Below are 11,929 nucleotides of genomic sequence, written 5' to 3'. Positions count from 1 at the left end.
AATGAAGAAGTTGTTGGTGAAAGTCTAGAAAAGGCCTGTGCTTAAATTACAGTATATTATAATCTAATTACTGAGTAGAACTGACACACTGCACTTATACTGCACTATATCCATCATTGTTTAATGAAAACAGTGAAATTACACAAATGGACATGGTAAAAACATGATAAAACATAATCACAAAAGATTGAAGTGATTCACTATGAGCCAGGTGCTGGCTTAAAAACTTGTGATCAGCAAATTAGAAAAAAAGACTGACCTTTTAGGGCTGGGTGATATGGATAAATCAAATATCACAATTATTTTGAATAAATATCGATATTGTGATTTGTCATTGTGACAATATCAGGCTATTTTAGATCTTTTTGAAATGTCAAACTTTGAAAGTATAAACTATAAAATAAGGAAAGACGACACTTTTGCTATATAACAATATCCCAAATCCCAGATTATATCTAGTCTCATATCATGATATCAATATAATATCGATATATTGCCCAGCCATAGTAACATGCCTCAACAAAAAAAGACTGAGGCCTTCCATGTTGAGCAGTGCAAGTGAGAGTTCCGTTATCCACAGTATGACATACTTGGCAGCCATTGACATCTGCGTATCAGTCTCTATACTCCAGCATCCAGATAATGATTGATTTCAGTGACTGTGTAGTCTTTTCGAAATATGAACAACTAATTGAAAGGGACAGCTTTCTAGCATCAATTGCCAAAAAATATATAATCTTGAAAATTAAAACAATTAAAAAAGAGACAGAATTAAATAACTGACATAAAACTCTCGTCACTCCCACGTGGGGGGATTTAGGTGATTAGTCGTGAAGGTACAGGGGTGGATAAACCTACATGCAAACACAGGCTGTCCTCTGTAAAGTACTGAATTCAGAGTCAATCCCAATGGAAATTTGTTTGAAAGTAAAAGTTGGAGAGTGGCTCAGCAATGCTTCACTGCATGGCCTCTTAAGGCCTTGTAACAGGGAGCTTGTCCTCCAATAAAAAAAAGCTGTTCTTGCACAGCTCGTGGATTCAAACCGTGATGAGTTTCTGTTTGGATTCCTTTTCTGCGTCCAACCTGGACAACTTTGATGTGTCCTGCTTTGGAAGGCCATACAGATAGATGGACACACACACCAGCGAGGCTCCAGAAGCAAATGTGATCGCTGTGAAATGAGACAACTATTTAATACATTATCCAAAGCCATAATTGTATTAATGCATGACATCTTGTAGTTGAATACTTGATTGTGATTAGTCAATCGAGGCACCGTTGAAAGAACGATGGTCTGTTATGTCTGAATAAGAGACCACTATTCTGCCTCTTACATCACTGGGGAAGCTTGTAAGCAAAGTAGCAAACAAATTTTACTGGGGCCAAATTAGTAAGTCGGTAAACGTGTAATAAGCAGGATAATGTAGGAGATGCTCATCATTGCAAAGTAAACCCCAACGGGGTGAGGTAGAACCTTTGCTTCGGTTCTGCACCTGAACCTAGGAATGCATGACAACATTTAATTACAAAGTGTGAAAGCCTGACTCACTTATCTGTAGGCCAAACAACAGGACCGAAGCCACGGTCGAGAGAACGATGGCAGCCGCGGCAGAGAAGCCCTTCATGATGTTGTCCGTGTACTTGACTACCACCGATGTATAGAGACCCCCCACGCTGGCCAGGACTGGATGGCAGAGAACAATCAATTGCAGCATGTGAGATAAATACTACAATGAAGGGGAGAAATGTGAACAGTTACTGGCTTCATTTGACTTACATACTACGAAGCACACCCATGGTGTGTAACCAAAGAAGAAGCCTTTCACGATGACATTTTCGCCCTCCGTCATGTAAACACCAGCGAGGGTGACCACGATGCCAGACAGGTACATCTGGATGTTCCTCACCCACAGGGACGTGTCTGAGCTCTTCAGTACCTTCTCAAAGTACACACCTTCACCAGAGCCAACACACAAGACATAACCACATTAACCCTGGCCTCCCTATGTTGGGCATGTCATTACAGGCTTACATTTTCTAAATGTCTACTAAGTTGGGTTAAGGTACTTTATGAGCACATGAAGCTGTAAGAACACTACCTGCGAATCCAGAGCACATGACAGCAACAGCAATGGCTACGAACCCGACAAAGGGGTTTTGCTCAATCTGAAAAAGAAAACAGATGCACAGACAGGGACAACAAAGGTATTACTATGAGCAAATCACACATCCAATCAGTTTTACAGGAAGACAATTATTTAGTGGGACAGGATCCTACAGACAAATAAGGGAAGACATGTAATTGTGGGTCAATCGTGTGGACGACAGGGCAATATACTGTAATATTGACTGTGATATGAGACTAGATATCGACTGGGATTTTGGATATATTCTAATATGATGAAAATTATCTCAAATCAAATATGATGTGGCAAAAGTGTTTTTTGAAAATAGCTCATAGATCGGCTACATTTGGAAAATATAAATTGGAAATAAGAAAACCTAAATTGCCACAATATAATTTTATCCATATCACCCAGCCCTAAAAACACATCCACTCATCTGTAACCAGTGCGCCCCACAAGACTAACTTTTTAAACACTACCTGGACCCCAGTGACTTCTGCATGTTTCCACTGGACAAGGGTCACACCCCCGCAGAGCATGAAGACAGAGAACCACTGCAGTCGGCTGAGTGAGCGGCCCAGCATGAGGACTGTACACAAGGCTGTGCACGGGATCTTCAACTGGTACGTCACCTACACAGTACACACACACACACACACACACACACACACACACAGGAAACCACAGGGAAACCAGTCAGACAAGGTGCCATCCAAACACTTTTAGGGTGAGGGAAGTTGGTATATTTGCCCTCCTTAAGTCAACAACGTTTATACAACCAATAAGGAGTGAAATAAGGGACCACAATGGTCTATACTCAATTAAATCAATAAGGCAATTAAAACAAGTAACATGCAGGGGTTGGCACTAAGGTCTCAGAGGCACTTGCCCAGGTCATGTTCTACTTGCCCTCAGCTCATGGCCACTTGCCCCCAAAATATGCGGAGGCGGAGCGCAATGACCACGTTCAAGACAGATATATCTCGTGTTGTGTTTCTAGCGAACTAAGACGGTTGTATCCCCACTCAAAATGCACACTTGCCCGATCGGGCAACCCGGTAGCAACCTTCACCTGCCCAACCATTTTTTTTACTTGCCCCGGGCAACCGTTAGTGTCAAGCCCTGAACATGCATAGGTTTAGAAATAGATGCACAACGCTGCTACCTTAGGGGATCAGAAATGCATTTTAAAATATATACAAATGGCGGTTTAAAAGACATTTAAAGGCAAAATAAATACATTTGCGAAAATAGCAGATCTACAAGTTCGCCAACGCATTGCACAGCACTGCGACATGTTGTAAGCTTGTAAATCGGCTATTTTCATTTTTTAAGTATAATAGAGCTTAAGAGGTTAAGAATTTATGTTATCAACAATTCATAATAGAAACTAGGTGAACATTTTTTAAATCACTAATTACAGTATGTCAACGTGACTCCTCTGAAACTCTGAAAGACACATGGGGATTAGCCACATTACCTGATACACAGCTGCATCTAGGTTGCTCAGGGCCAGAAAGGCCATGTTATTCTGAACTGCATACACTACGGAAGGAATGCTCAGTTTCAGCAACTCTCTGGGACTTCTAATTACATGTTCCACGAGGGAGTTCTTCAGCCTGCTAGGACTACCTGTTTCCCTGTAGCAAGACAAATGGGGACAAATGTGTTCAAACAAAGGAATGCCATGGTGATATACTGTATACTTTTGTATACCAACTGAACACCTATTATGTAAGCCCTTTTACTGTATATTGGCACTTGGCAGGACTGGATTTCTCTAAACAAAAGTATCCTAAACCAGGTTAATCTCAGTTCAACTGTCTGTTAAGTTCGAACATAGATGTTGAAAACACAGGCCAAAAATACTTTTTTTGTTTGTTGTGCAGAAATAGAAATACAGTATCTCACATGGCAACAATGACAGTTGTTGAATAATACCCTATTAAATACAATAGAATGCCATATATCACTGGATCATGTTCACTGTGGCCTTGTTTATGGGGGGGGGGGGGTCATATCATATCTCTATAATGCAATTATCATACTTCTGAATTTATTCTGCTTGAGGTGCATATATTTTGGCAAACCTTCCTTTTCAATGATACACTTGACACTATTAATATAAATCACAATCAATGAATTATGTAGTTATTCAATGTAGTTATTTTAGTTACAAGCTCTTGTTAATAACTTTTCATTGTTTCAATATTTATATAAAACCCACAGACACTTAAACACATACACTTCTTTATTTGTTTTAAATTGAATAAATTGCCGATCTACATGCTTATACTTGCATAACATGTTACGATGCATTGTGAGCTTGTAGATCTAATATTTTTGCTACTTTCGTGTGACGCCATAGTATGAAGAGGTCAGTATATGTAAGGGAAAAATGTGTGCATATTTCCTGTATTTTCCTCATCTAGCCATAAGACATTGATTTATTTTTAGAACTTGGGAGCAACTGTTTCCCCCACCCACCCCTTTTCCCCCTCATGTTTTTCCCCCTTTTTACCTCCTCTATGATGATTTCCTGTTTTTGGCTATATAGTAGTGTATATTTGTACGTCTCTAAATGTTATGATGAATTGAACATGGTGGACCCTATTGTAAACAAGCGTAATGCTTTATGGTGTCGTCCACAGTTAACAGTCTTGTATTGAGTTGTGCTTGAAATGTACTGTAATTCTCCAAAACTGTTAATAAATTCTTCAATCAATCAATTTCATATATACAGTGCTATACACAGATTGCTTCCATTTGTGTCATACTCACTTTGCCAACATCCCAAGACTCAGTATTAACTTAATGACTTCAGTGATGCACACTGCAGTAGTGGAGAAGTACAGCTCTGATGAGATCGTCCTTGTGTATCGCAGTGCCACTGTGTAAGTTGCTGCCACTACTGTCATTACTGACAAGCAGTATAATTTGAACACAACACTTACAGGTTCTGAAAGGAAAAGAGAAATATGAATGTAAAAGTAAATGATAGGCTACCAGAGCTACAATTTATCAGTTTGTAATTGAGATTGTACAAATGTAAGTATGTAATCAAATGGACCACTGGTTGGTTTTAGCCTATACACTCCGAGGCAGAGAATTAAATACCAACAACACAGCATAGCAAACAACACAACCAAATGACTCGTGTGGCTGGCAAAAGGCAGACGTCTATTCATGTTTCCCCTAGATAGCTACCATTTTCGCTCTGGCTGTTAGGCAATAACTAAATGCTAAACCATCTCCACGGTGATAGATAAAACTCACCGTTAGCCATTGTTGTTTTTTGTTGTGCGTCTGAGTGGCGAATGATAAGGTCGTCCCGCTACATATTCTTGGATGATTGTGTGTGGAATGTGAATTATATTATATCCTGGTCACATCCTCATCTGTAGCTGTACTGCTTCGCTCTGTGTTGTTGGTCCGACCGCTGGCTCCCACAATGCATAGAGCGAGAGCGACATCTACGACTTCGGGTGGGCTCAGACTGGAATTGATTTGCCTTCAGGTTCTAGATCCGGTCTAGAGCGGATATGGGAACGGTCTTTGAGCGTGCATGGTGTGCATGGAAATGACCGGATGCACTAGGTGGGCTCTAGGTCGGATCTGAGCACTGACATGTAAATAGACACCAGGCTTTCCATCGTTATACGCCTGGTGAGTCGTGACGCGGGGTTAGATGGGTTTGTTTCTTTGTCTTACATGTGCCGGCTCAACGATGTCACTGGCAAAGGGTTTTAGGAATTAGGTCTTAAAGAAGAACCTAACTCGTTATTTTCATTGTCTTCATCTAATTGGTCCGATTGATTGATTGATTGAATACTTTTTTAACAGTTCGCAAAAAAAGTACAGAAAGTACAGTTCTATACAAAATGATGATAAAAGCATTAAACCCAAGAAAGCACTATGGTATGTTTCTATTGGGAGTCCATAGGACTCATTTCCATTGTGTTTTCAAATAGAAATGCCTTCAAAGTATTAGAAATAGAATACAAAATAAATAAATAAATAAATAATACTTGGAATACTTGGAAAATGGAAATGGCCACAGGCCCAGGTCATTAGGCTCTGCTGATTGTGTCCATTCATTCCACTCCATGCATGGGAGCTTTTCTGGGTCTAGAGTTAAAGCTGTTTTGTTTTTTTTGCGAACTGTTAGCACTGGTCCAGTGTTAGCGAGTTTATACACTGGACCATGGGCTACCACTCTGTATGGTAGAGTATGTTAGTAGCCTGTCTACAATATAACACATGTGCAGGTTGGAGGAGGTTTCCCTACTCTTCCATTGAGACATTTAGACACTGGTGTTGGGTAGAACACCTACTGGTTGATGGATAGTACTACTGCCTGAAGCTCATAAGCCATGGGATATATTTCCCATATTAACCAAATGGGGATACCATCTGGATAGATACATTTTGTCTCCCATATGGATATGGGATCAAGGGTTTAGTAGGGGAGCCTATCAATTTCCGTGATTTTGGAATGTTAATTTTTGGAGACAGGCATATCTTGATTCTTGGAGTTACCAGAATGCCAAAAAAACATGTCTCCAATTTTTTATGTCAGGTTTAGCATGTTTAATTAGCATAATTAGCTAATTAATTGCCAAAAACAGGAAATGGCAATAACTTTGCTTCTAGATAACTTATAAAGGTGATCTAAGAGTCCTGTTTGTGATGTCCAGAAATTAATCTTGTTACCATGCACCTTTCCCAATTAGCAGAATTAGCATAAACTATGCAAAAACGAGGTGAAAATCAGCAAATTGTGGCATTTTTGTTAGTTTTAGTCATAGTCATATAGTTTTAGTCAATCAGTCATATAAAATAACGAACAATATGAGAAATGGTCACAGAATTATCACGTTGTTTATTCTAATATTTATCCTGATCCTGATCCCATACCATTGCCTGATAATGTGAGAGGGCAATGGCTTGATTTAATGCTGCTTGTGTAGGTGGCAGCTTCTCTGCTTCTAATTGTTTGAGCTCACCAACATCCACAGGATTTGTACCGGGCTCGTACAGCTGGCAAACACATGCTTCAATCTTTTTTGACAGTTGTCCCCTGCCTGACCACTTCATAGCCACACTGGACAGGTGAGACCAAAGAACATAGTGAGATCCATGTAATATTTGACCGACACCAGGGTGGCGAGCCCCTACCACTTAGGGGCCCGGGGCAACACAGCTCTACATTGAGTCCCCTGACACTGATGTCTTTGTTTTTACAATCCGACGGTACCATCAGCTGTGCAAGGACATCTATTTCATCACTGGTGTGGGGAACAAAAAACGTATCATCGCTGGAGCCAGTAGTGTAGGCACTTGGTAAAACGAGGACTTCAGCCTTACCAGGGTTCCATGCCGTCTCTGGAGCTGACCAGACAGGCCATTTTGCTGACAAGGGAATTTAACCTGTTGGCCAGGCCTAAACAGGTGTGGAGGTGGTATCTGCAGTTGCTATATACTCTATGAGCTACAAAAAGGCTCAGTTCTGACGCAGCACGTACCTAACCCACAGATGCCACCAGCAACTGAATATGGATGGGATGCTGAGGGAGCTCAACTGGTGCCAGTCACAACACAGGATACCCACGCCCCAGCCACCATTACCCAACTGATCAAATGTGTCTGCAGTGCATGTCATATTGTTCTTGTCAATCTCACATTTTTAACTGCTCTGAGATGTGCATGTGTAGGGCAGATGATAGAGGTGTGTGTGGTAATGTAAACAAGGCACATCTGTTGGGGATTGACGATGACGACGACGAAGATGGAGGCCCTTCAATTAAATGTGTTTTCAAAACTTTCTGTAAATATTAGAATAAACTAGAAAAAGTGCCCTTCTGGGCACAGGTCTCCACCAGGAGGATAGGAGTGTGTGTGTGTGATGTTTGGCAAAATGTTTAGGAGCAATATAAACGTGTGTGTGTGTGTGTGTGTGTGACGCGGCTTGGCCTGTTGTAGCGCCACCATGAGGCTGATTTGAAAACTGTCAAGTGGCATTTCTTCCTCAGCCTAGTGGGAATATGCATGCACAGTTTCACCACAATCTGCGTTGAGTAGTTGTGGCGATTTGTACAAAGCGGGCTACTCCTGAAAGGTTTAGAAGCCAATCGTAGCCAATGAGGGTGGATTATGATAAATCAAACAAACCTGTCTTGATCACATGACTATGAAGAGCATGTGTACCGATTTGCGTGAAATTTGGATAAAATCTGAAGGAGTAATATTAGAAAATGTGTTTTACATATGTCGGCCTCCTGGTGGCGCTATAAAGAGCAGATGTGAAAAATTCCAGGCAAAGGTTTTTCCTTGGCCTCAAGGGAGTTGGCATACAAAGTTATCCACAGATCCGTGCAGTTAGAGGTAAAAACACTTTTCGGCCAGTTATAGCGCCACCATGAGGCTGAGTTGAAAATGTTCATGTGGCATTTCCTCCTCGGCCTAGTGGGAATGTGCGTGCACAATTTCACGGAAATCACACGATGTGTTCATGATTTGCAGCATTTTGTTTGAAACTGAGCACTCCTGCGAACTTTGGAAGCCAATCTTAGCCAATCAGGATGGAGTCTGAGAAATCTGAAAGACCCGTTGAATGGCTCTAGAGAGACTGTGTACCAATTTGCGTGATGTTTGGACAAAATCTGTAGGTGTACTGTCCAAAAACTTGTTTTGCACAAAGCGGCCTCCTGGTGGCGCTATAACAGGCCGTTCTGGAAATTGGGGCAGAGGTTCATCGTTGGCATCCAGGGAGTGTGTGTGCAAAATTTGGCATCGACCGGGTTAACGGTGCCGGAGATTAGCTGTTCACAGACGGAAGGACGGACGGACGGAGTGCAAAACATACTCTCTCCCCATGCCTTCGGCCTGGTGGAGACAACAATCTGATAATTCTGTGACCATTTCTCATATTGTTCTTTATTGCGACCAGGTCGCATTTACTAGGATATGAAATTATGCATTTCTCGTCAGTCAGTTGTTTGGTTGGTCATGCCTCGTGACATCACGTGACATCATCAGGGATGGAGATCCCTGATGATGTAACCTCAAACCCTTAGATCTCCATATATGGGCATGACCTGTTCTGACATTCCGGACATTATGTTGATCCTTCCCCATCCATCCTTCCTCTTTGATGTCTCCCTTTTGACTGATACCTGTCAATTTAAACTCTAGACGGGTGCAGTACTTACTACTTAGTTTAGACAGTACTTGGTTTAGACTAGTCATTGGTTAGACCAGTCATTAGTCCTACAACTACAACCTATCTCAAACCCTCACCCTAACCCTAACCACGGGGCAGCACACCTAAACCTAACCTTAACCCATGTCTAACCAATGACTAGGGTTGGGATTTGTTAGGATTTTAACGGTTCCGGATCCTTACCGGATCCCTCTTAACAGTTCCCTTAACGGTTCCTAATATTATTATTTCCCCCTTTTTTTCTGACATATATTATGACTTATATTATAACTAACCTAACCAAGTACTTAATAAACACAAATTCAATTATTGTATTTGCACTTTACAATTATGAGGTGGCACTATTATTTAAACTTCACCACCACCAGCTAGCCACCACGACAATATCATTGTTGCAATTTGTACTGTATATTAAATATACAGTACACATTGCAATAATGATATTGTTGTGGTGACAAATGTTGTGTCTTTAATGTTGTGTCCCATAGTGCTTTCTTGGGTTATAAAATCCTCTTAGCAGACCTTGTATTGAACTGTAGGCTACGTTCCTGTGCTTTTTTCTGCAAACTGTTTATAAAGTAATCAATGTATGGAGGTATATATGCACCTAAAGGCTGGGCTCTCAACAGTTGCACGATTAATTTAGAGCCAAATCAAAAGCAGTTGAGTTGCTTATAAGTTGTAAAAATAAGTGCAGACAAATTGATTTTTATTTAATTCATGGCTCTATAGTTGATTGATTTTGAGATGTTTCCTCAATGTGGACGTGCAACTGGTGCAAGTTGCAACAACCTTTGCAGGAAACTATGGCATCGCATTTATTGCACTTTGCGTGCTCAGCCTCAGAGTCATTTCCCTCTCTGTTAACCACACTCGCTCCGCGGCGGTGACCGCTCGCTGAATGCACAGAACAGTGGTATCCGCCCCACTCACTCACTCACTCATCGCAAAGTGCAATAAATGCGATGCCATAGTTTCCTGCAAAGGTTGTTGCAACTTGCACCAGTTGCACATCCACATTGAGGAAACATCTCAAAATCAATACGCCTACACAAGTCACAAGATTAATCTACTCATGTCAAGTAGTAGAAGTCACCCCAGTTGGCTCTGCTTGCATGCATGCACAGACACAGGGGAGCTAAATGACGACTGATGAGAACCGTTTGGGGAACCATTAATACAAAAACGATGGAACCGGCTCCGGATCCGCGATGTCGGAACCAGGTCTGAAATGGACCCGGTCCGAATCCCAACCCTACCAATGACTAGTCTAAACTAAGTATGCACCCCCTCTAGACGGAGTTCTCAACAGGCCTGAAAATTAAGGTCCTCATCAGACCCTGTACACTCAAGACACTGCCACCCTTAGATCTCTATATGGAGCTGACCTGTTCTGACATTCCATATGTTGATCTGACCTCATCAAACCCTGTACACTCAAGACATGCTCCATATATGGCCAGTACATAATTCACTCCATATGTTGATCTGACCCCCCCCCATGCCAAAGCACCAGCACTTGCCCAGCAGTCTGCCATCACCCAGGCGGATATGTTGATCTGATCCCCCCCCATTCTAAAGCACCAGCGCTCGCCATGCAGCCCTTATAGTGCGAGGTCGCTTCTCGCCCTCAGGCGTCTTACTGGATTTATTTGAGGGATATATATATATATGCAAATTACACTAATAAGGAGGTTGCATATCCTAGTTATGGAAAGAGAATATTTTCTAGACATGCAAACAGACTTACACTGTCTATAAGATCATGAGAATTAATTAACTTAAAGCAAAGAAATATAGCTATTTCTGGTTGTGGTGTGATTATTACACAATTATTACATAGACAAAAGGTTGCATGATTTATTTATAAGATGATAATAATTCCTGGAGTTGTAAACATACACTTAAGAGTCTGTGGGAAGCTTTCAAAGTTGACTAAAAGTAAAACATGCGGCAATTTGCTGATGTTCACCTCGTTTTTGCATAATTTATGGACATTATGCTAATTAGGAAAGGTTGTATGACTTCACAATGGTAACAGATGAATTTCTGGACATCACAAACATGGACTTAAACTCTTAGATCACCTTTATAAGTTACCTAGAAGCAAAGTTCTTGCCATTTCCGTTTTTGACAATTTATTAGCCAATTATGCTAATTGCACATGTTAAACCCAACAGAAAAAATTGGAGACATGTTTTTTTGGCATTCTGGTAATAATGAAGATATACCTGTCTCCAAAAATTAACATTCCAAAATCACGGGCATCAGAATCTGATTGATAGGCTCCCCTACTAGTTCGAATGCCTGGTAGGACATACAGTAAACGTGAAGATATTATCTAGTAATTTAGTATTTTAGGTGAGCCCTTACACATGCTTCTGCTACAAACAGTCCTTGATTCTACAATGCATCGATTGCAACGCTAACAGAAGCAGAACGGCTTGATTGACCAATCAGAATCAACGCCAATGTGACGTCAGAGCACTGGCTATATTTATAATATTCCCCAAAATGTTTTCCCCAAATTGGTCTCTGCCTGCATACCTGAAAGTATATGGCATGACCCGACAATACAAG

The 11,929-nt window shown here is 41.1% G+C and overlaps 1 protein-coding gene across 1 annotated transcript; it reads right to left on the bottom strand.

Moving 5' to 3' along the window:
• Positions 1-102: 102 nt before the first annotated feature.
• slc35a1 (solute carrier family 35 member A1) lies at positions 103-5,571 on the bottom strand. Its single transcript, XM_079526996.1, has 8 exons — positions 5,404-5,571; positions 4,909-5,086; positions 3,608-3,767; positions 2,607-2,759; positions 2,101-2,167; positions 1,779-1,955; positions 1,551-1,685; positions 103-1,172 (listed from the first exon to the last, which is right to left on the bottom strand). Exons 1-8 carry the CDS (start codon positions 5,411-5,413, stop codon positions 1,039-1,041), a joined length of 1,014 nt encoding a protein of 337 aa, XP_079383122.1. The 5' UTR covers positions 5,414-5,571; the 3' UTR covers positions 103-1,038.
• Positions 5,572-11,929: the final 6,358 nt, after the last annotated feature.

The sequence above is a fragment of the Electrona antarctica genome (assembly GCF_951216825.1).
Source record: "Electrona antarctica genome assembly, chromosome: 17".
In the NCBI taxonomy this organism is placed as follows: domain Eukaryota; kingdom Metazoa; phylum Chordata; class Actinopteri; order Myctophiformes; family Myctophidae; genus Electrona; species Electrona antarctica.
The sequence above is the reverse complement of the archived record's forward strand: the minus strand, read 5'-3'. Positions and strand labels throughout refer to the sequence as shown.